The following is a 25,841-nucleotide window of genomic DNA, read 5'->3' as shown; positions in this document are numbered from 1 at the left end:
GCCCATGCCAGAGCAGTTGGGTATTTCCTGATGGAATTGTGGTCCGTGGATAGCCCACGCTGGAGCAAATTTTTTCTGAAGGACTGCAGCCCATGGAAGGACTCACAGAACAGGAGAAAAGCATCAGGAGGAAGGAGAAGCACAGGTACTGTTATGAAGTCCCTGCAGCCACCTGCTCTCAGTTACCCCCTGTGCCATTCAGGGTGGCAGGGGGAGAAGTTAGAGGACTCAGGAATAAAGGAGTGAAGTTGAGTCTGGGAGAAGAGGGTGGGGAAGAAATATGGTGATGTTTTAATGTTTTTGTTTCTCACTACAAAAATCTATTTTAAGTGCAAATGAATTAAAACAATTTCCCCTAAGTCGAGCCTGTTTTGCCTGTGACAGTCACTGGTAAGCAGTCTCCCCGTCTATCTCAACTCACAAATGTTTTTAGCAATTTTTTCTCCCCTGTCCTGTTGAGGAGAGGGAGTGAGAAAGTGTCTGGGTGGGTGTCTGGCTGTCAGCCAAGTTTAACCTCCCACAGCCATTCTCCAGCTAGTAGTGGATCACAGTATACATTGTCATGCTTCTTTGAAAATACAGACAGATATATATTACATATTTCTGTCACTTTGTTATTATTAGTTTAAAATTGTTGGCATCTCTAATGCTGCATCACTGCTTCCTGATATATTTAAGTAACTCCTCTTCATTACCCTTTGCCTTTCTGCTCACATTTTTCCCTGATCTGTTTAGCTTACCAGTTTCCTGCAGTTCATCTCTCCTGGAAAGTAAACACAGCTCATTCAGACTGGGCCCTCATCTACAGAATCCTCTACGCCAAGCATGCTCACCCAGCAGGACCAACAGGATTAGTTCGTACACTTATTCCTCATTAGTGATTACAATGACCCACAGTTACTTCTAAATATAGGAATATATATATTTGGCAGATTATTAGAGACAAGTCTCTATGCATGACACGTCTTATTTAAAGTCGTACAGCTCTCCAGTCAGAAGACTGACAAGTTTCCGTTTCTTTAGCCTCCCTGTCAAGGCTATGGTTCATCTTTTCACCTGTAATTGTCTGAACTCTCATGAGTGAACATTGTCTGAACTGCTAATATTTTCTTTGACCTTCTACCCTAAAATTTTGGCAAAGCGAGCTTTATAACTTGACTGGAGCCCTGCAGCAGGCTGTCACAAGGCAATAGCTGCTATTTTTTACTGCTTCTTGTTTATTAGTTTATCTAAGGTACCTGTTGTTTCAGGGGAAGAAAAGCTGGCTAGTATAAAGCTAGCTTGCAGTGAAAGACAAACTAGTGATGAAGGCATATACATATTTATATATAATATTCATAAATTCGTAAGGAACAGTTTCAATTCAAGGGAACAAGGATGCAGAGATATTTGACCTCAAGTTGTTCGAACCATTACAGATACTCAGTTTTTTAAAGTATAGCTCCTGTTTTTAAACTAGAACGGCTGTTCTCTGATAGAGCAAGTAGGCTTTCCTAATTTCCAGTGACTTTTAACAGAGTGATTCACCTGTCTCCAATCCCATATTTATGGATTATTGTCCTGGTTTCAGCCAGGGTGGAGTTAATTTTCTTCATAGAAGCTAGCATGAGGCTATGTTTTGGATTTGGAATGAGAAAATGTTGATAATGTGCTGATGTTTTGAGTTGTTGCTAAGTAGTAAAGGACAGTCCAGCTTCTCATGCTGGCCTGCAGCGAGCAGGCTGGGTGTGCACGGGAAGCTGGGAGGGGACACAGCTGGGACAGCTGACCCAGGCTGGCCAAAGAGATATTCCCTACCATATAACGTCATGCTCAGTATATAAAGCTGGGACAAAGAAGAAGGAAGGGGTGGAGGGACGTTCGGAGTTATGGCGTCTGTCTTCCCAAGAAACCATTACGTGTGACGGAGCCCTGCTTCCCTGGAGATGGCTGAACACCTGCCTGCCCATGCGGAGTAGTGAACAAATTCCTTGTTTTGCTTTGCTTGCGTGCGCGGCTTTTGCTTTACCCATTAAACTGTCTTTATCTCAGAGCATGGGTTTCCTCACTTTTACTCTTCCGAGTCTCTCCCCCGTCCCACCGTGGGGGAGTGAGTGAGCGGCTGCATGGGGCTTAGTTGCCGGCTAGGGCTAAACCACAACAATTATTTACTTCTAAAAGTAGAAAAATAACTTTAACGTGAAGTGCCTCTTTCTAGCTATTCTAACATCTTTTACAGATCATAGTCAGTGATGTTAATAATCCCATCAAAAAATAACTTCATTAAGTTTTACTAATACACTCACATCAAATTTCTTACTGAATATGCTGAAAATTCTCTCTCACTTTTTATTTAGGTCATAAATATATTTCTTTTATTCTAGAAGTCTGTTAACAAGCCTACCTCGTTCCTGAGGTTCTCTGAAGGCATTCTTTCCAAAGAAAGCAGAACATTCTCTCCTACTAATCCTCTACCATCTTTCTTGACCTTATATAACTCAATATCAATCACCACTAATAGCAGAGGTGTTCATTTATTCATTCGTTCACATTACTATCACTTCCAAACCAACCTATGATATTATGATCTAATATAAAGCATCTACAAGACTCCCATCCATCCCACCAATGCTTGGAGTTCTCAAACACTTCCACCAGAATATTAAGAAAGCTATTAATTACAAAAAAAACCTATTTTTCACTTAGTGACCAAGATTGCAAGTAAGGTTACATTATGACAAACTCTGCAGAGGTCACCAGTGGATGACTGGCATTTCCACAAGCTTTTATTTCTATGCATTTTTTCAAATGTTTGTTGCTATATGTAATGCCAAGCAGCTCAATGACAAGGTTGTACATATTTACTTGTGTCTTATTTTTGGGGTTTTCTTTAAAGGTGAAATGAAAAATAGTCATGGTACTGACCTTTCAGAGAAATACATATTTTCAAGGATTACATTTTTATGTTAATTCTTATTTGAAGTAATTCAAAGAAAATGGAATCAGATCAGCCTCACAGCTTGCTGAAAACATAGCATTACTTATTGTCCCTTTTGCATATATTTACAATAGGCATGTCATTTAATACTGAAATATTGATCATCCTTAAAGAGCACTGTATTTATGTTGAGTCTTCTTGAATTTGACAATATATATTTGAAATTTTTCTTCTTCACAGGTTATTTTCATACAAATGTTGACCTTTGTTTTCCTTTTTACAACTTCTAATGTGTTTTATCTGCAAATTAATATCTTAAATAGACTTGCAGTCTAAACTTAAAAACTCTTAACTGACAGCCAGAATAACTGCTACATTCCTCTTCTTAAACAGGTAGTAGTGAAATTCCTGTATCTAGTCAGTCATAAAGCCACATAGTGTGGAAAGAGCAAAATGTACTTAGTGAACAAAAAGAAAAAGATGGCTATATACCATGAGTATTTCTGCTACCAAAAATGTTACCAACCTAAATCTCTCCAAAATTCTTAGATGGCTTTCAGAAACATAAGCTAGAGAAATAACTACCTTGCAGCTGCAACAGTTTCTGTCTTAGTGGGGAGGCAGGATGGGGGCAAAAAGAAGCAGTGTAACTCTACCATCAAACCTGTGTCATGGTCTCTTAAATTCCCAGCCATGATTCAATTAAGAATAAAAAACAAAAGTGAAATCTTAGAAGAAAGAGTTTTGACCTGCTCCTGCTTCCAAAATTCATGTAAAAAATGTGAATCAAGTTCAGAGAAGATATTTCAACTTTAGTTGGGGAAAAAAAAAAAAATAAGAACAGCAAATCCAAACTGAAAAATAAAGTTTTCAATACATTGAGACAAAAATATTTATTGGACACAGATGACTCCTCTAATGATCTGAGGGCTTGTATTCTGCTCTTAAAGCTCTATTGAGCTAAACTGCAAGTGTTCCACTGATAAATTAGTCTGGATTTCTTCTAAGTTAAGGAGAAAAATCCTGATCTTTTTACTGACTAATTTTGCTTTGTTTGTAGTTGAACACATTTCTAGTGTCCCACCACTATTAAATTAGTAGGTTTATATTTCCATACTGCTAGACTTATTAATTAATAACACTAAAACAATCATTACTTACTTAGGGGCAACGGTGACACTGTTTCCTTTAGGTAATGAGAAATCATTAGCATCTCTTCCTACAAGAATAGCGTTGTACAGCAAAGTTTTACTGCTTGGGTTTTTCAGACACACCTATCACAACAACAACAGCAGCAAAATCAGTGTATATTTATTCAAATTTTAGAGTATAAAAGGTATGTTCTGCAGCTAAATTCCAAAATACAAACTAAGGATATCGCAAAACAAGAAAGTACTTCAAACAACTAGGGAGATCATTTTTCTTCCTAAGGAGTAAAGACTTCCCACAGACTATCCAAACTCAGTTTTTCTGAGTACTCTTTTTGTAGTGTACACTGCATTTCTATGCCTGTTAGTATCTTATTCCTCTGTATCTTTGATCTCAGATTTGTCAGATTTGGAGATTTTTTTTCTGTGCTTACAAGCACTGGGAAAAAACAGCAGCAGAAGTCAGGATCCCAAGCCTGAAGAGAAATAAAAGAAGATGCATGCTTCCATCTTCTATATTAGTAGCCAAATGACATGAAACCCATTCATTCTTTGTTGTAGTATATACATGATATAAACACACATATACATTCAGTGTTTTAACCTTGTACTGCTACAAATCTAAATTCAATGGTATCAGTACCTGTTTAACAACAGTTGCATGGAGAGCACCTGTAAATTCTATAGTGTTCTTTGCTAAGTAGTGAGGGAGCCTTTCATATAGGTAGACACACAGAATAAGCATCATGACTGGGTTTGGATCACAGATGTCAGTGGCCTAATATTGAAAACAAAACAAAACAAAACAAACAGATATTCAGTTAAAATTTTGCCTCTGCAGTTTAAAGATAGGAAGATGAAGAACAAAAAAGTTTAAGGTAATTCTTATTATACAAATATTTTCAACCTAACTTTTAATAGTTGGATTTAGGTTCATAGATGAATGTGAATCTTGTCAATGCACAAAAAAACTAGTTCTTGAAGATGACTAACATGCTTTGGTAATAAACCTATGCTAAAAATTAAAACCACCTTTTTTTCCCCACAGTTCAGCAGAAACAGATGTTCATTTTATTAAAATGAAGCATAATTAAAAAAGCACATAAAATTCACTGACTGGAAAAACAGGTATCTTCATTATCTTTTAAAAAATATTTTAAAATCCTGCAGTTTGCTATATAAAATACCAAATACTCCTAGATACAGTTTTGCAACTGTTTATGAAGTCATTGTCACCATCCAACTAACAACTATATAGTTATTTTTATTGCAGATGTCAAATTGCTTTATAAAAGGTAGCAAGCATTACTGTATCTTAAATATCTGATTTACAGAAATTAATTTAAATGGCAACTGCAAAACATGTCAAAGCTTTAGTCCTCAGCGATTCTGGTAAGTCACTGAAAAGAGAGAGGTAGAAACTCCTCCACCAAATACATGAACTTTTCAGAAGACTAATCAAATAGTAAAGACACTTAATGATGTAAGTGGCTTCCCACAAATATAGGCAGGAAGGATCTGGCTACAGATTTAAACAAATAAGATTCTGTACTACCTAAATCAAACTAATTAAGTATTTTAAAACTTGATGCTTAGTAACTTATAATGTTATTATGATAGAGTTGTATGTAAGATACTAATTAAACTTTTACAACTGCAGTTAATTTCTCTCCTGAAGAGAGAAATATCACAGAAACATAGAATCACAGAGTTGTAGAATAGTTTGGGCTGGAAGGCACCTTTTAAGGTCATCTAGTCCAACTGCCCCTGCAATGAGCAGGGACATCTTCAACTACAGCAGGTTGCTCAGAGGCCTGTCCAACCTGACCTTGAATGTTTCCAGGGATGGGGCATCTACCACCCCTTTGGGCAACCTGTGCCAGTGTTTCACCACCCTCATTGTGAAAAATTTCTTCCTTCTATCTAGTCTAAATCTACCCTCTTTTGCTTTAAAACCATCACCCCTTGTCCTATCACAACAGGATAAAATCTATCAAGTCACACTGAAAAACACACACTTTTGGAGTAGATTTAACCAGCAAAGCACTGCATGGAGAGAGAATGTGATACTCGAATGTGTGGATGTGGCACTTCAGGACATGGTTTAGGGGGCATGGTGGCGTTGGGATAACAGTTGGACTTGATGATCTTGAAGGTCATTTCTAGCCTTAGTGAGTCTGTGATTCTGTGATTCTGTGAATAGAAGCCTTGGTTATCTTTCTTGGGTAAGTTAAGAATAAAAATGGTAATGTAACACTTTTGAAGAGGTCATATTAATAAAAAAATTTAAAGTAAATAAATACAGTTCATTTCATAAAATGTGACATAAATTGAAATATATTCCATAAGGAGCCCAGGCTTTTGGCACAACCACTTTTGTGAAATATTTTTAAACTTTGCTCTTTTCATAAAAAATTATCACTCTAGATAACACATCTAGTCCATGGGTAAATTTTATTACCACTGTTTATTACCACCTTTTTAGGACCAAAATATCTTAATCGTAAACTATGAGGATAAAGATGTATCAACTTAATGTTACTTTGATACTCTGTCAGTAAAGTCTCGTTTTAATACTTATTGTTAATACAATTGTCAAAATTTCCAGGGATCTCTGAAAATAACAAATATTCCTACACAATCATATTTCTTCTATAATCGACATTATACCAGTTTTTCACAGGACCACATTTTCAGGCCCCACATTATTTTATTTTTATGACTAACTATATTCTTGTCCTCAACATTATTAGATGTGTATTGCCTAAGTGGAGCATTAGAGAAAAAAAACCTGTTTAAATCTTTTTTCAATTTATTCTTATGAGGCAATTTTTATAATGAACCATCTATTCCAGGATCTCAATACTCTCCACCAGATTAATCAAGGGAATGAATACTATTTCTAAAGCAGCAGGATGAAGGAAACAGAGCAGCTATTTAGTCAGTCACCTGCTCTCTAATGTGTCTATCTAGAAGTATTATTTGCATTAGTTAAAGTTTCACCTTAGTATATGTCTGCTGATGAGCCAATTCTGTATTTTATTGAACGGGAAAAATGCTACACATTTAGATTATAACAAGAAAATGGAGCATTTTTTTTAATCTAATAAAATTCTTGTGGAGGTTATATATTCCTCTTCAGTATTAAGAAGATAAAATGAAGAACAAAAATCCAGATTATTGAAACATCTGAAAAAATATGACTTAATTAAGAGTGTTCCCATATGTCCTAAAACACGGTCAGCTATAGACATGGGATTTAAAGTTACGTTTTTCTTTCTCTTCCACTCATATTTCTCCAAGGCTATAAAAAATGTTTTTGGATAATTACTTTAAAATTATTTTTTCTCATTTCTGAGAACAGAAAATTCTAGCAATAATAATAATTAAAAAAAATCAGTGGGAGATAATAAGCCTAAAATAGCCAACTCAATAAAGCAACTCCATGGGAAGAATTAGTCCCATGTGGATTCCCACTAGGAACCTTGAAATCAAAGTAAATTTTTCAATCTCATTATCAGATATTAGATAACTGTAGTTACTCTGGTTCCCAAATATTAATGAAGAGAGTTTGAGAAAAGATATGACATTTATTAGCCACATGGACTGAAAAAGTGAGAAAACTTTCTTGCCTCTTCTGGACTGTCTTTAGCGCAGAGAGATGTATAGACACATCACCTTAACTATCTGAGTTAATTTTTCTTTCCAAGTTGAAGTTTTACACTAGAACATATATTGCAGCACTTCTACAAACCAGCCAATTCAAATTCCTAATTACTAAAATCTCAAGATGCAATACAACACTCCGTTAAAAGTAAATACATATTCCAAAGAATAGAACTCAACAGCCAGCCTATCTTCAAATTTTACAGAAAGGCCCTTGTTCTTCTAGTTGGTTCCTCCTGCAGCTATGGCAAAAAGCAGCTTCATGAACATCCCTTGTCAGAATACAAAGATCTAAATGCTTATGGATCTCCTTGAAATATCAGAGAGTGGGTATCCCAGTGTTCTGTCTCTGACAACAGAGCAAAGAGTAAAGAGTGTAAAATGTTGGCAAATATAAAGTGATCTTTCCATTGACATAATTTGCCATCTCTGGAAATTAGTGGCTTAAGGATTTATTGATTATTGTTGAACACCTGTCTGTCATTATTTTAAATCCTTCTCTATTTCATTCTTTACATACAGAAATAAGCCTGACTGTCATTAACAGTTTATGAATTCTTTTTAATTAGAAATAGCTTATTGAGTTTTCTCCCTCTTTTGATGTTATTAAAATGCAATATTGGCTGAAATCTATTGCCTAAAACATAGCACTATAAAAAGCAGTGGAGATTTAAGTTCTAAGGCAGGAGCTCTAAGACAGCAAAATGATGCATCACTGAGCACAAGTACAAACAGCTTCTACTGATGGATCAGCAACTGACAGAGGTTTTCTTCCACTAGCAAAAGCTGCATTTTGACATAACAATTTTGTGATGAGAAGGGGTATAAAGGGCAAACATTTGAAACTCTAATGGAGCCACCCTCTTCCAACACAACGTAAAAAAACTCAGTAGCTTAAAGCAAATATTACATGTAGAAAAATCTTTATACAAAATAAGAACCTAAGAGCAACCTATTCACTCAGACCACGGGCCAAAAGGACACCATTAGAAGCTGATGCCTAAATGAAAATGATTATACAGTAAGTGCACATAGACTTGAGTATTTTCCCAGGCCCAAGTATGAGACCTCCTGAACCACATATGATTTCTGGCGACTTAGGAATCTTCATTTCTTTTTGTTCCAAGCCTATGCACAGCCTCCCTTTGACTCTGTGTAAAAACTGTAAAGGCAGCCTAAGAAAATACTTCTCCTTTTGAAGTTACACACAGTACAACAAAGAAAGAATCTGGAAGAAAAGATGGAGTTATAAACTAAGTTTTCTTAATGAATGTGCTCTTTATAAATGCAATAACACCACGCATTTGAAGTAACTCTCACTTTCACCAGCCTATGGCATCCCAGCCCTACACAAAGCACAATTTTATTTTGAAAGGTACAAGAGAAAGACACCAAGAAGTAAATAAAACCAGCTTATTATTTTTTCTTCACTTCCTAAAAAAGTCATCAAAACCATCTCTTCTGCTACCAAGAATCAACCACATTTGATATAAAAGAGAAGATGGAAAATAAGATGCTTTTTTGTTGTCACAGATGGGTGAAAACAATTTCGCATTTCCAATCAGAAAAATCTAGAATAAACTGAATTCTAAATTCAGAAATGCAGGAGTCAAACCAACACAATGTTTCCAATGCAGGAATAATCTTTCTTTCCCATCCAGCCTACAAGATTTTCATAAGTTTCCCATAATGTTTTACTGAAAGGAGGAATTAAAGAATTCTCACAGATGAACCCAGCAGTGTTTCCTCTGTCTCCTTCAGCCCATGAGGCACTGTGCTATAACGAGATGCTCCATGTCTTGTATGTAAGAATCCTCAATTCAGCAGGAGAAAACAAATCTAGAAAGGCCAGCGAAGCTATAATTTGTCCAAACTTGAAAGGGAAACTAAAGGCAGAGATAGTTGCCAGGGCACAGCAAGGGCCAGTTGCTTTTTCCAGGCCAGGGAGGTGGGAGCAAAGGCTGTATAATACAGCTGCAGAGCAGAAGCCAGCCAGGGCCCACCCACCACCCAGCCGGGAGGCACTGGGGCAGCCCCAGCCACAGACACTGGGCACCTCCCTGGGGACCAGAACAGGCCAAGGCTGGGATGAGGACCTATGGGTTGCACAGGCTTGGTAGGTCCCATGACCGGGCTGGGCAGGCCTGTGGGGAGCTAGAGACCAGCCCTGCTGTGGCATCGCTGGGGAAGGGGCTGATGGTCCCAGAGGTCTGGACTCCTGGGCAGAGTGGGGGAAGACCCAAGGAGCTGGGCAGAGGGAAGGCAGGGCTGGGGGTGCCCCCAGGGCCTTAGACAGTAGTTAAGTCTGAGGAGCATTCAACCTATATAATTTGATGGCTCTACAATAGACATTTCAGAAAATCGTATTTTCAGCAAGGCTCCATCTCTCTGTTTGCAAGGAAACTCAAGGACCTGTATGCCTGAATAGACCTGAACAAGCTTGAGACATGAGCCTGTGTGAACCTCATGAGGTTCAACAAGGCCAAGTGCAGGGTCCTGCACCTGGGTTGGGGCAACCCCCAGTATCAATACAGGCTGGGGGATGAAAGGATTGAGAGCAGCTCTGCCGAGAAGGACTTGAGGGTACTGGTGGATGAAAAGCTGGACATGAGCCAGCAATGTGCGCTCGCAACCCAGAAGGCCAACCATTATCTTGGGCTGCATCCAAAGCAGCGTGGCCAGCAGGTCAAGGGAGGTGATTCTGCCCCTCTGCTCCACTCTGGTGAGACCCCACCTGGAGTCCTGCATCCAGCTCTGGAGCCCTGAGCACAGGAAAGACATGGATCTGTTGGAGCGGATCCAGAGGAGGGACACCAAAACAATCAGAGGGATGGAACACCTCTCCTATGAGAACAGGTTGCGGGAGTTGGGGTTGTTTAGCCTGGAGAAGAGAAGGCTCCAGGGAGACCTTATTGCAGCCTTCCAGTACTTAAAGGGGGCTTATAAGAAAGATGGGGACAGACATCTTAGCAGGGCCTGTTGCAACAGGATAAGGGGTAATGGTTTTAAACTAAAAGAAGGTGGATTTAGATTAGATGTAAGGAAGAAAATTTTCACAATGAGGGTGGTGAAACACTGGCACGGGTTGCCCAGAGAGGTAGTAGATGCCCCATCCCTGGAAATATTCAAGGTCAGGTTGGACAGGGCTCTGAGCAACCTGATCTAGTTGAAGATGTCCCTGCTCACTGCATAGGGGTTGGACTAGATGGCCTTTAAAGGTCCCTTCCAACCCAAACTATTCTATGATTCTATGTCTGCTTTAGGAAGAGGAACCTTTCCTTCTCGATACCCTAAAGCATTATATGGCAGGGTGGGGAGATAAAAAAAAGAGAATCTGAGTTCTGAAAAAGATGGCAAGGGTTGGCTCCTGCACTAAAAGCAGAGAGCAATGTAGCCCTTTCCTATAGGATAAACATTATTTAAGGAAAGATTATTTAGTTACTGAAAGCCTCACAGACTTACCACTGACTAGAGCTCAGACCTAATTAAAATAGACGCCTATAGTCCTGCAAATTAAATGTCTGTAGTCCTGCATGAATGTGTTCTGTGTGCTTTGTACTATAGGTAGTAAGAATTTTTGTTTTGTTTGGTACAACTGGAAGGAGAAACCTGTGAATTTATATTAGAACAGACAAGCCTTTCCACATTTTTACCTATATATGTATTAAATTCATCTTGCATTACATCTCCCTAGGTAACCTCCAAGTTTTCTTCATCTCCCTTCTGTTTTATTGTTAGCGATAGGTAGGAGATTCCATAGAAAAGGCAGAACTGGAGCTCCCCTGGTGGCAAATTAATTGACCCCATGGAGCACAAAAGCACAAGAGTTACTGACTGCTTCCTCCCTCTTTTCTTGAGCCTGTGCATCACATCCTACTCCCAGTAGTTCTAGCACAGCTCCTTCTCTAACCTTCCAAGAGAAGGCGTACATCACTGGGCACTGATATGAAGTTTCCCTGTCACTCTCCATGTTTTCTAGATAACGCTTATCCTTGAAATTCTTAAAATTCATATCATATACTCTTCATGCACTGATATAATCATATGCTTCATCTTGTATTTCTATTTATTTCCATCATCACTGGTTTTTAAGGTTGGAATTTTAGGATGCAGTTACTATGCAAAGTGAAAAAACTTCTTCCCTGCCAAAACCTTTAAAGCTGAAGTCTGAAAGATGTTCTGATGTTTTCCACTCAAATATCTCAGTAATGGCTATTGAATGTTAACAAGTATTTGTAGGAGAAGTTATTCAAGTATAGTTGTGGTTTTACACCTCTACTGTTCATCTTTCCTACATTTTCATTTAAGATAGCAAAGATGCCAGAGTAGATTATCTGTTGAAGCCTAACTTTCTTTTGCCAACTACTTCTACTCATTTCCACTTAGATCAGAACTTATTCCCTCAAAAAACATTATTCTGATTTATCCTGTGCTGAATTCATAAAACTGCATTTGTGACATTCATGTACTACTTTAGGAACTAATTTAAAAAAAATAAAAATTAGTTTATTTCATAACAATATTCAGCAGGAAATTCAAATAGTCATTATGTTACTTGCTTTAACAAAATCTTTGTTAGCAAACAATAGCACTTAAAGTTTCTCAAAATATGAAAAAGCCTCTCACATTTCTTGAAGAGCTGGGTGCTTGCTTGTTAGCTTTTTATTTGTGCTCTAACATTGCCTAGTTAAAGAAAATGTTGAAGCTGACAAACTGGATACATTATTATACCTCAAATTCTAAGTAATCCAAGTTAGGACTACAGCAAAACTGGACAAGAAATTCAAGGGCTAGTAGATTGGTTCTATTGCAAAAACAAACTTAACTAACTGTTATAACACCAACAGCTCTGTGCTGATAATTACGTAACCAACTCTCCACATTTTCAATCACCTGTATATTGCTGAAGCCTGGTCTTTAGTATTGCTGGCACTACTGCTCAGAAAATAGTTTGTAACTGCTTACAAATAATGCCTCTTGATTTTATGAAAATAAGTTTATAACTTAATGCAAAAATTAAATGGCATTAACTGCCTCTAAGTCATTCCATGATATTTAGAAAATGCTGGCAGTTCTGTTTTATTAGCATAGCAGTGTTGTGCATTGATACTGAGAATAGAATATATTACAGACAAATATTAATCTATCTTGCTGTAAAAGGAAAAGAAAAAATAAATCAGGGTGTTTTAAATCCAAAATAATAACAGGAAGTATAAGCCAAAGTTCTGACAGACAGAAAAGAGGAGAGAAAAAATTTATTAGAAAATATCAGAAAGGAGTAGATCACTGAACCACTTCTTGTGGCAATAACAAACTCACTTTTTCTGAACATGTAAATATTAGTTGACTATTATAATGAAGCAAACTAAGCAAAAATCAACATAAGCAAAAATCATGCAAGAAGGTTTTTCCCACTACAAAACCTACAACGCAATGATAAAAAGAGACATCCTATGCAAAAGAACAGCTTCTAGCAGGACACAAATAACTGAAAAATAAAAAATGCTTGGAATCAGTGGCCATGAAATGTTGCCTAGGTCACCAATTCAAACTAACAATTGCAAATTACTATTGAAAATTATAGAAAATGTATTAAACAAACAGAAGGTAATAAAAATACTATACTAAATTTCAGAAACAGTAAGCCATACATTAATCTTCATTAGTTACTTTGAGATTTGCAGGGCTTAAACATTGAACTTAAAAGGTAAATGTATAGGAAACAATGTTGTTTGGGAAAAAAAAGGAGGTTCCTAAGTTTATATAGGCTTTGCTTATACAAGTGCAGCAGACAAGTTTTCAATAACCTGGAAGTCAATGTTAGAATAGAACAGTCAGCCAGTCTGGAAAAAAGACCAAGTAGTCATTCTAGTGTCTAAATAAAGCTTAAAAGTCTGTATTTTTGTATGTTTATAATGCATATACCTATGAATATCCTTTTTAAAAGACTGATAAAGTCTATCCCAGACATATTCAGTTTCTCTTTAGAATTATCCCACATGAGACCATTATCAGGTCCAAGTAATTTTCAGTTGTTCTGACAGAAATAAAAAGCACCACCAATTTTGAAACATAAGTTTCCTTTTCTTTCATTTCCACAACATGTTTATGGGGTGCCCAAGTGTGTTATCTAGGGGAACTTGAAACTAGACATGCCTGAACAGATCACATGTCTGTTGCAATAGCATATGTTTCCATAGATCTCATCATGCCAGTGAATCATAGAATCACAGAATAAAATCATAGAATGGTTTAGATTGGAAGGGACCTTAAAGTCTGTCTAGTTCCACTGCCCCTGCCATAGGCAGCAATACCTCCTACTTGATCAGGTTGCTCAAAGCCTCAATCAACCTGGCCCTGAACACATTCGGGGAGCGGGCTTCCAAAACTTTACTGGGCAACCTGCTCCAGTGTCTCCCCACCCTCACCATAAAGAATTTCTTCCTAATATCTAATCTAAATCTACACTCTTTCAGTTTAAAACTGTTAGCCCTCACCCTATCATTGCACTGCCTGAGAAAGAGTCTCTCCACATCTTTCTTGCAGGCCCCCTTTAATTACTGGAAGACTGCAATAAGGTCTCCCCGGAGCCTTCTCTTCTCTCGGCTAAACAATCCCAACTCCCTCAGCCTGTCTTCACAGGTGAGGTGCTCCAGCCCCCTGATCATCTCCATGGCTGGACCCACTCAAGCAGATCCACGTCTGTCTTTTCCTGGGGACCCCAGAGCGGAACACAGTACTCCAGGTGGGGTCTCATGAGAGCCAAGTAGAGGAGGAGAATCACCTCCCTTGACTTGCTGTTCACACTTCTTTTGATGCAGCCCAGGTTGGTTGGTTTTCTGGGCTGCAAGCACACATTGCCGGCTCATATTCAGTTTTTCATCCATCAATACCCCGAATTCCTTCTCCACAGAGGTGCTCTTAATCCACTCATTGCCCAGCCTGTATCTGTGTTTGGGATTGCCCCAACCCAGGTGCAGGACCTTACATTTGGCCTTGTTGAACTTCATGAAGTTCACGTGCAGCCACCTTTCTGGCCTGCCAGGGTCCCTCTGGATGTCATCCCTTCCTTCTAGAGTATGAACCACATCACACAGCTTGGTGTCATCCACAAACTTGCTGAGGGTGCACTCAATCCCACTGTCCACATCCCTGACAAAGATGTTAAATCATACTGGTCCCCATACAGACCCTTGAGGCATACCACTCATCATTCGTGTCCCCCTGGGCATTGAGCCATTGACTGCAACTCTTTGAGTGTGACCATCCAACCAACTCCTTATCCGCTGATATCCTGGTCCATGCATCAAATCCATGTCTCTCCATTTTAGAGACAATAATGTTGTGTGGGACAGTATCAAATGTTTTGCACAGTATTATCAATAAAGCTGAACTCCAGCGAAATGTTCTTTATCTAATGCCCTGATTTATCAGGCTTACAGATCAAAGTAAATAGTTTTTGCATCCACTTTTATAAGGATGCTTAGGAAGATTCAGTCCTTTACAACTTTCTTCAAGTGTTTTTCCAGAATACCCTAGGAAAGATACATATGAGAAGACAATTGCTACTCTAACAAATAAAAGTGATTTTTAATTTCTTCTCTCGACTATTTTCTGAATTTAAGACTGCACATCAATATTAGATTCCTATCTCAGGCAAGCCAAGGTATTTGCATTTGTATTATACACTGGTGGATAGACAGATACGGAGTTTTATCTGTTTATATGCAGTATCACACAAATTTTAGTCAAATAACTAAGAATTAAGAAAGAAATCTTTTTCTTAAACATATTCTTGTCAAGAAGTTGCCATATTTACCAAGCTAATAGCTCCTTACTAAAGTACAGGAAACTGAAGACAAAAAAGTGTTAATCATTTTTAGAGATGATTACAATAAAAGTATGACTTGAAACATTAAGTGACAGCCAGAAAGGTACTTTCCTAAATGCATACAATAATCTGTAGTGTACCTCAAGGAAAAATTCTTACATATACTGGAAATTCAAAAATTCTGTGTATCTTCTTTCTCTCCTTCATTTCAGACTCAAGTTGGGGTTACCATCTACCTACCTTTCTTGTTCATATGGCCATGTTACTGCTCCGTTTCGCCGCTTTCTACTCCACAACAATGTTGAATTCCTCCCTTCATTTCAACAGATTAGCCACATTAATTTTCAGTTTCTTAACACTCTCTGACTTTACTTACAACATCTTGCATAGCTTGTTTGAAAATATCCTCCCTTTTACTTGGTCTCAAATACCAATGTCAGTATTGTTGGCCCCAATTTTAAATCAGTCTGTAGCAAATTGAGTTCCTCTATTGGCTATCCCCAATCGCTGCTTCTTCTCTCCTAATCTATTCTTATCACGTACATTCCCTCTATATCGCTGTTATCCACCATGCTACCTCGCAATACTTTATTTTGGGATTTCAGTAGGATCTTCTTCAAATCAAAGAGTTTTAGAACTTAAAAATATCAAACACAAAGGAAAAATACATAGAAAGACACCATTAATACTCCAGGATTGAACTGTCGGTCACAATTAGAAAGTGGAAACAAAGAATTTATTGCCCAAAGTATTCCATCTTAAGCCTATACCTTAATCTTTAAGAGGATTTAAAAGCCTTAAACTCATTAGAGGTATCATTTAAACTTGCAGCTGAAGTCTTCCAGACAGTTAAACTTTATTATTACAGAATCTTAGATTTTTAAAGTGATTGAAAGGGCCATCTATTCCAGACCTAATACATGTCTTGGCCTGTGCTGTCACTACCATCCTTGCATTAATTAATGCAAAGCTGTCCTGAAAGTTCAGAAGCAGTGATTGCCTGATAGTCAACAACTTTGCTAATACTGTTGGAACATTTCAGCCTGCTAAATTTTTGAGACAAGACTGTCAGAAAAATCCCAAAATGGGAAAGTTCAGCAACAGGAATAATGTATTTTGTTGCTTTTATTGCTGAGGAACAAGAACTTAAGAAATTTCCACAGTAGTCTTAGAAAAGCATATATGAATTTCAATGTAAAAAGTACTCTTTACTTTCTGTGGGTTTTTTTACTTCACACAATATTTTGTTTGTAGAACATGTAGAATTAAAATACAGACCCTGAAGATCCAAGATCTGTTCCTTTTTTTGGTGTTGACTGATTACATAGCTTTGTTTAAATTCCTAGTGTCTATGGAGATGGACTTTCCCATCTATAAAAATAACAATATCTCAAAAATATGCTGAACTAATAATATTGTAGCATTGTAGATATTGTAGTCTTAAAACACACTAAGTGCATTAAGGAAAATGTCCTGGAGTTCTGCTTCTACCTTTAATGTGGTTAACTCCTATTGCATATCCGGCATCCAGGCTCTGCTTTCATGTGCTGAACAGCCTGTTTTTCTTGTTAAAAGCTGAGGCAAAATATGCCTTCATTTTGAGGATTATACCTAGATTATCTTTTTACACTTCCTGTCAGTCACAAGTATACGAAAGACTAGATTTCCTTGGTTTAGCCTGTCATAGCCAAGCCACAACAAGGAGCAAGACAGTAGCTGATACAACTGGAAATAGCAGAGTTAGTTTTTCCTCTGTAATCATAACACAATCGAATGGAAAGGGGGAAAAAAGTTGTAACTGAGCTTCCTTTCTTACTACTTTGTTCATACCACATCTCTACCTCTGATTCCTAATACTATTAATTCCTTTGGAAAGTTTCCTCATACACCAACAACTGCTATGTCTATTCTACTGTATTCTCTTCTGGTCTTCTAGCCAGCCCAATGCACCCCACATCCACCCCAGCTCATCACAGTCCCTGATGTTCACTTTGCTCATGATAGAAGCTGCAGCACTCTGCAAATTCTTAAGAGAAAGGTGTGACCTTAAACAGTTTTACTACTTTTGGTAAAGGACAGGGGTTTTAATGTCTCAGGGAGCAAAGGAGAAAAGGAAAATAAGAGGGAATCTGCTATTTTAAATAGGTAATAGTTCAGTAACTAAACCACAGAACCAGCACATGGAAGATAAGATCATGAATCCCTGTAAGCATGTAACCTGTTAATACAGCCTTGTCATTGCTATTAACAGGCCACAAGCTTTGTACTGAATTTACAGTGCCTCAGCACAGGGGTTTGACAAGCCTTCTCTGTCTGAAGGCTTGTTGACCAGCTTGTAGAGCTTTGCTTTACTTGGTTTAGCTGTGACAGCAACTTTTTTAATTGATCAGGCCTCTGTGACTAATTTGGTTTACTTTTATCTTTGTATGGTACTAGTAGAACCCACAGCTATAACAGACTCACAAATGGTCAGTTAAAGAAATGCAGACTGCAGCAGGAGAAAACTGGTTTTAGAAGCAACAAAAAGAATAAAGAAATAATATCTAACATATGTAAAGGGCACTACATGTAGAAAATTTGGAGCTGTAAGCCAATGAAAAAAGACAGAGGTGTAAAGCATGTTACTAAACATATAAAAATGATCCCAGGCAGATCCTAGATTGAAGAAGAAACTAACATCATCATCATATTCCTCCCAAAAAAGGATGTCAGAAGGCTACAGTGTTATTCTCACCAGCAGTCCAAAGCTACATCTGTGTGCATCAAATCTGGGACAGAACCCTCATGGGCCTTCATGATTAGATAAATACACGTAAGTGTCACCAGAAATTCATATAATTTTTTACCACTCCTTTTCATGTTTAAGTGCATGATGCTTGTTCTTAAATATATCTTTTCTAAATTGCCTTAGAATGTTAATAATAAATTCCACTCAGATTTTCATTGTGTGATTTACGATGCTAGAATCTGAGCTGAATTAATCTTATGTTCATCTAATTGTATCTATGCAATTCTACAAAGCAAGGAATTATGGAAATTACTTGCAATTAGGTGTATTTATATAGAATCATAGAATCATTTAGGTTGGAAAAGACCTTTAAGATCAAGTCCAACTGTCAACCTAGCACTGCCAAGTCCACCACTAAACCATGTTCCTAAGCACCACATCTACAGGTCTTTTAAGTACCTCCAGGGATGGTGATTCCACCACTTCTCTGAGCAGCCTGTTCCAATGCTTGACAACCCTTTCAGTGAAGAAATTTGTCCTAACACCCAATCTAAACCTCCCCTGGCACAACTTGAGGCTATTTCCTCTTGTCTTATCCCTTGTTACTTGGCAGAAGAGACTGACATCCACCTCACTATAACCTCCTTTCAGGTAGTTGTGGAGAGTAATAAGGTCTCCCCTCAGCCTCCTTTTCTCCAGGCTAAACAACCCCAGTTCCCTCAGCCACTCCTTATAAAGCTTGTGCTGTTCACCCTTCACCAGCTTTGTTGCCCTTCTTTGGATGTGCTCTAGTACCTCAATGTCTTTCTTGTAGTGAGGGGCCCAAAACTGAACACAGTATTTGAGATGTGGCCTCATCAGTCCTGAGTACAGCAGTATTTTGGTGTCCATTATACAGTAGCACATCACAAAACATAACTGCTTCACTAAAATCTCACCTTAATTTGATGTACAATATTACTATTATAAAAGTAGAAAAATAAAATTAAAAGTATATAAGAACTGCTAATATAAAATCATTTACCTTTAGGTCTATAGCCAGACTGACAGCATGCATAGCATTCACAAGTATCAAACCATTGTGCAGAAACTGTTCAGGAGTTCTCGGATTAGTATACATCCTTACAAAGTGAGTAGCAATCTAGAGAAGACAGAGAAATCAAACTCATGATCTTCCATTAAGCAAAATTACTATGATTGTATTTTCACTCTTTCAGCAATCCATAAGATCTAAATTTTGAGCTAAAATTCCCTATTAAGAACATACCCAGAGAAAAGAAAAATTAAGAATTAAAAAATCACTCTATAGTTGCTAAACATTGGGGGTTTTTTTTCTTTTTAAAAATCACATAAGCCAACAGTTGCAAAGGAAAATAAGGCCTGAATAAACCCACTTACATTAATAAACTGTATAAAACGCACATAATATTAAGAAAAGTCCTTACCAAATACGGACAATAAGCTGCCAGCTGTGCTGCCAGTACCAGACCATCCAGAAGATCTCTGTCAAAATTTACTATCCATCTCATTGGTGGTACTTCACCTGATTTAAAAACAGAGCAAGGTGAATTAGACTCTTCACCCCTGAGATGGCGAATTTTATTCTAGATAGGTATGATGACTATTTGAAATGACTGACTAGAGGAAAGAACAGAAAAAGGAAACATCCGTTCACATGTAGAATTTCCCAGGCATAATTCTTTTCCAGAGCAATTGCCTGAAAACATGAAGAATCTCACCTAGAATATTGTAGCTATTATTCACACACCCTGGTACAGCATGTAATAGTATTCACCACAATGGAAGGGAAAGCAGGTAAACTAAACTTAACCTCACAGATTAGGAACGTAAACATGTAAATTGTTTTTATTTTTATATGCCTAACATTCATAGGGCTACTGAAACCCATGAAAATACACATGAATCCTTTAAAGTTGCAATGTTTAAGCACGTAAGAAGGAAAAGGTTATTAATTTTCTTTAAGGTCACAAATGCAATATAAATGAAAGCTAACAGCTCAATTCCTGCAGCATAGATCACTACTACTACAACTGTGTTATAAATGCCTATGCCTCACAAGGTTAGATTATTTTTTTATATTTCTAATGTTTTTATGTAAAATAAAACTGATTATTAAGAAAGTAAATATCATTTGTTTATTTATTGGTATTTCTTATTTGAAACATTCCATATCATAAATATTTAACACAGCATTTGAACAACAGACTTCTCTTCTTAAGTGTCATAATAAACCATAGGAAGAATATTTTCAAATAGATCATTTGAAAACTATTATTCTTTAAAAAAAGTTACTGACATAACAATAACTAAATGTTTTAAATCACTTCTATACCCAATTACCACTACTTTGCACTCCAGATAATACGCACTTTGTGAAGCATGAACACATAGAAGCTGATCCTTTTTTAAGGAGAGCAATTTGGTCACAAATATGCAAGTTCTGAGTCATGCTTTCTCTGTTGTGTTATTTGCAGTTCCTTTCAATTTCTATTGCAAAAATACCTATTGCTTAATTTTCCTTGTTTTCGTTACTGTCTCAGGTCCAAGCTCCCGAATTTAGGGAACACTTTGGACTTCAGCCAGTGGCAAGGTTTTCAGATAGACTGGGATCATGCTTTCTCATATAAGACAAATCATATAGGTTTTACTTCACTATACATCCAGACACCGTATTGTTTACCAAGTTTAAACCTTCCTAGATTGAAAAAAACCCAACGATATGCTACAGAATATGAGATTATAAAAAATCTCCTATATATTATGAACACATAAACAACTTAACATTATAATATGAAGAAATAATCTTCTCTTTCAAAAATGTTGTCATTAAAAGATTTTAAAAAATTGTAACACTGAACTGTTATGATAGTAATGTAACAATGTTCAGAACAGTCCACTATCTTCATTAGAAAAAGAACAATTTGGAGACATCAGTACTTTACATGGAAATAATTTAAAAGAACAGAAGCATAAAATGTTTCATCAGGTTACACATTTCAGACCTTTATTTCATGTCTGTCCTTATTAAGATCTTCATTCTGCAAAGACCAAACACATGAAAGCAGGGGCACAAATTGTGTATATTTTAAAGGTTTCTACCTTTACAAGAGGAATACTATAAACTAAACGAAAGTTCAAGAAAGAGTAAAGGATAGATTATCTATGCATTTGGAATACAATGGTCTCATTTAGTGGTCAAGAATGCTGAATCTTTTGCTCTCACAAATTAGATGACACTATGCTATAGATGTAACACTTCAATAAGTGTTACTAAGGGTTTTAAAATTGGGACAGTATTTCTGGGTATATTATATACCCTATTAACAACAACTATCAAAACCACACTGACTAAGAAAGAAAGTAGGCTGTTGTATATTGCAAATTGAATTTCTTAAGGTAATCTTATTCACTCCTATGTACCTTTAGATGTCAGCCAGGCTGATGTAACCAGCCAAGTTATTGTCCAAAAGCCAGGTCATAAATCCAAAAAACATTCAAACTGGAAAAAGAAATCCTGATCTTAAACAGAAACAGTGGTAACCACTCCATGTAGTGGAGTGGTTATAAGTGGCTATGAATCTTCGAAATGGTTTTCTTTTACTAGCATTTCTTTTACTTGAGTCTATTTCTCCTCAATTGCTTTTACCTACCTACTTTTGTTTGATATTAAGTGCGATTGCAAGATTGTAATTAGTGACAGGGAAAAGTAGCTAGAAATGCTGCTGCTAATGTCACATCATAATTTATCAACATCAGCTCAAGTAACTTCAACTGGTTCCCATAGAAGTACATTTAAATCAAATTTGCAAACAAGTAGCTAGTATCAGCTACAGGTATAAATTTGGTTGTTTTATACCAAAGACATTAGCTGTAAGCTTATAAAATTGTTCTAAGGTGCTGTAAATATTATTCTTCAGACTAAATTTAAGAGATAAACTATTCAAAAACCAAATCACAGAATCACAGAATCACTAGGTTGGAAAGGACCTTCAAGATCATCAAGTCCAACCATTAATCCAGCGCCACCATGTCCCCTAAACCATGTCCTGAAGTGCCACATCCACACGTTTTCTGAACACTTCCAGAGATGGCAACTCCACCACCTCCCTGGGCAGCCTGTTCCAATGCCTGACCACCCTCCCAGTGAACAAATTTTTTCTAATATCCAAAATCTGTCTTTCATGATTCTTTTGTTCATTTACAAAATACAGATGCCTCAGCACCTGAAATACTTAAATGTCTATCACTTCACATCAACTATTTGAAGATACTTAAGCATATTCATAGAGCTCTAGAAAGAAAGAATAGGGGCAGATGCTGCACAAGCTTATCAACAAAGGCATGTAAATTCATGAGCTTAACTCTGTAACATTGATAATGATTTTAGTTTGCCACTTCTTCAGTGTGCTGATGTTTAGTCCAAAATCCCTTATTTTTTCCTATTTATGTTGTAAAGTGACTTCAAACATCATTACAAATGAAAGAAAAGATCAGCAGGTCAATGAGTTTGAAAGCTGATGGCTGCTGCTGCCCACACCTCTACCTGCAATGCTCTGCCTCTTCACACTATTCAGTCTCTTCCCACCATTCTCTGTTTATACATCTAATTACATTCAACACGATGGCTTTCACAACAGTAAGATCTTGGATCTGAACAGGTATAACCTTAGCCAACATCTTCCCCTTCTCTCCCTGCCAAAACCTATTCACCATATCAGAAGATAGATGGAAATCTTACTATAAATGAATCATCATATAAAATATACTAATATATTAGCATATATATTAATTATATTAATAATTACATTGTTTCTTAAACAGTCTCTTTTCTTCTGGAAGGCCCTAAAGTGTTATTTTGTTCCATTTTCATTATTAAAATATAAGATTTAATAGTTTAAATAAAATAACTGGCTTAAAAAGAGAGACAAACTCTCCCTTCCCTTTTAGAGAAAACAGCAAGTTTCTTCTAGAACATTAAAAAAAAGTTATTTCAAATTACTATCTAAAAAAATCTCCTTTTCTGAAGAAAGTTTTAATTCAATTTAGACTTAAAATTATGCTTTTTATTGTTTTTGTTTCATTCATATGAACAGAAAGAAAACTAAATCAATTACACATTATTCTAAATATTCATTAAATGTATGTTCCTTTAAAAAAATCAAGAAACAGTATTTAAAAGAGGATTAGAATGAAAATTTCATTTTCTGTAACCTTTCAAATAAAAATTAAAACATTCATTTGTAAATTCATAAAGAAAACATTTCTCTGTGTCAGAACTTTTTTTTTTCCTATTAACTGAAACAATTTTTTTCCAAGAAAAAAATCAAAGTTTAAGGGTCCTTGATAATTTTGGAAGGCAAAGTACCAAATGTGAAGTCTGACTGGATATGTAACATCTTCTTGTTACCTATGTCAGGAACAGAACACAGCAAATATGGGCCTCAACATCTAAACTGGGACAACATCTAAATTCAGACCGACATTTTACAAATGTCTACAGTAGGAGACATTATTTTCATCCCAACTCCTTGGTAAATTGCTTGTGGTTATCTCAAAAATATCTAATGTAGTCACTGCAAAAACAATTACTTTATAAACAGCAAAATATATTTTTAAAAGTTTATTTTCTTCCTAAAAAGTTAGTCTTTCTAATATAAATCCATCACATTATTAATCATAGGTGGGACCTATAAAATTCAATAATGTTTCTGTCTTTTTTTTTTATTATTAATAGAACTCAGACTCACTCTCAGCACATAGTTTTCCTATTTTTAATAAATTGCCATTTCCACTTTTTTATTTTTAACTTCTCAAGATTAACAACTGCTTTCATTTTAAATTACGTCCAATATTGAACTGTTCTTCTTCTTAGTCATCTAGATTGATTTGCTCAGCCTTTGCTTTGATCAAAAAGTTAACTTTATTGTTAATTCTCTTTTTACTTTAAATCTTACTTTAAGTGTACCATTTAGGCTTCTGGTAAGAATATTACTTAAGCACACTTGAGCAATACCAGTTGTTCCTAGTACCTATGTACCTTCTTCTGTCTCCACTAATCCTTTCTTTCATGCTGGTGGAATTGTCTGTGTGGCAGCAAAGTGGGTGTGGGAACAAAGCTGGCTTAAAAAGAAGGGCAAAGCATTTCTTTACTTTTTAATCTGGATCGCACCAATCTGGTTTACCATGCAGCCACATAAAGGTCTGTGCCCATGGAAATGAAACATGGTAGCTCTATTGCTTAAAAAACATTCATTGAGCTATAGCTTTATAGCCTCTGTAAATCAGAGCATGAATTAAAAAAAACATGAAGTGCAGTATTTTCCCATTTTGACTAACTAAATACTTTGTAAGTATTTTTTGTTGTTTTCCAGTTCATCCTTCTACTATCAATCAAGCTACTTAACTCAAATGCTTGTAATAAATTAGTCAGAAATCATATTTTTCCTAACTATATCAAATCTAGCAGAAAATCTGCCAGCTAACCCCTCTATAATAATTAAATTTTTAAATATAATTACTCAGTTTTAGTAGAAATAAACAATGGAAATCAGAAGTCTTACTCAGGGTACCCCATTTTCCTTGAAGCATATAAATGTATTAAACTTCATTTGTATTGGTACTTCTTGGGGAAAAAAAAAATTACTAATGGACCTTTAAGATAAAGATTCTCAGCCAATGTCATGATGAAAAACTTACTGAAGTGTGTTGTAGGCCAAAAATAGCTTAAAACATGAATGCTAACAGGTAGCAGTTAACTCTGTGTGGATAAAGGGGGCATGGGGGAGAGGAAATTGTCCAAAATTTAACAAATTCCTTCTATTTGCCAGCTGCATCCCATAGGGTCTGGCTGCAAATTTTGGTAATAACTAGACTAAAGTGGCATGTTCAGAATCCTCCCATTATTGAAGAGGCATAAGTCAGAAGCACCAATTAGGCTGATCATGAGTTGTGCTTCTGCACATAGACTATTTAGATTGGGAAAACTGGGGACCTGGAGTTATGGAAAGAAGAGGCCAAAAAGAAGCAGCAGTCTTGAAGAGACAACAGGGGACTGGAAAGAAGGTGTAGAAGTTCCTAACTGGAGGAAAGATCTCGGAAGTGGGAGAAGATCCAGAAGATCAGAGAGATGCATAGAGACAAATGCCAGAGGTTGCCCAGGGACTTTGAAGAGTGACACCTGAAACCTAAGTATGAGCAGTGGCACAGCATGAATTGATGTGACTTTTGCCTGATATTCTCAGACCAGTAGCAACCTCCCTGCCAGGGAGGGAAGTTGAGACATTGTGAACATACCACTGTGTGGATCAACCGAGTGTGTGAAATTATCAGATAGGATAACAGCTATGATCTTGCTGTTTTTTCAATAAACCCCAGTATCCTGATCCATCACAGGCTGGCATTTACTCTGTCTCACCCATGACAATATAGGTGAAAATACTTCATAAAAGAAAATAATCAAGCAGGATTAACTTGGAGTAGATGTGCTGTCACTCTTACATAGTGCACTCAGACATTTACTATGGCTATGGA

General features: G+C 36.7%; 1 protein-coding gene across 1 annotated transcript in view; it reads right to left on the bottom strand.

Moving 5' to 3' along the window:
* Nucleotides 1-25,841, bottom strand: part of CFAP47 (cilia and flagella associated protein 47) — a gene marked incomplete at its 5' end in the record, with an annotated part of 409,359 nt that overhangs the window by 245,753 nt on the left and 137,765 nt on the right. Inside the window, 4 exons of the mRNA XM_082014136.1 lie at nt 4,079-4,191; nt 4,709-4,843; nt 19,315-19,431; nt 19,736-19,833. Of these exons, the coding sequence (XP_081870262.1) occupies nt 4,079-4,191; nt 4,709-4,843; nt 19,315-19,431; nt 19,736-19,833 (463 nt within the window). The remainder of the gene's footprint in view (nt 1-4,078; nt 4,192-4,708; nt 4,844-19,314; nt 19,432-19,735; nt 19,834-25,841) is intronic.

This window comes from Phaethon aethereus (assembly GCF_964289735.1).
Source record: "Phaethon aethereus genome assembly, chromosome: 1".
In the NCBI taxonomy this organism is placed as follows: Eukaryota; Metazoa; Chordata; class Aves; order Phaethontiformes; family Phaethontidae; genus Phaethon; species Phaethon aethereus.
Note: the sequence above shows the minus strand (reverse complement) of the source record. Positions and strands in the feature narration are given on the sequence as shown.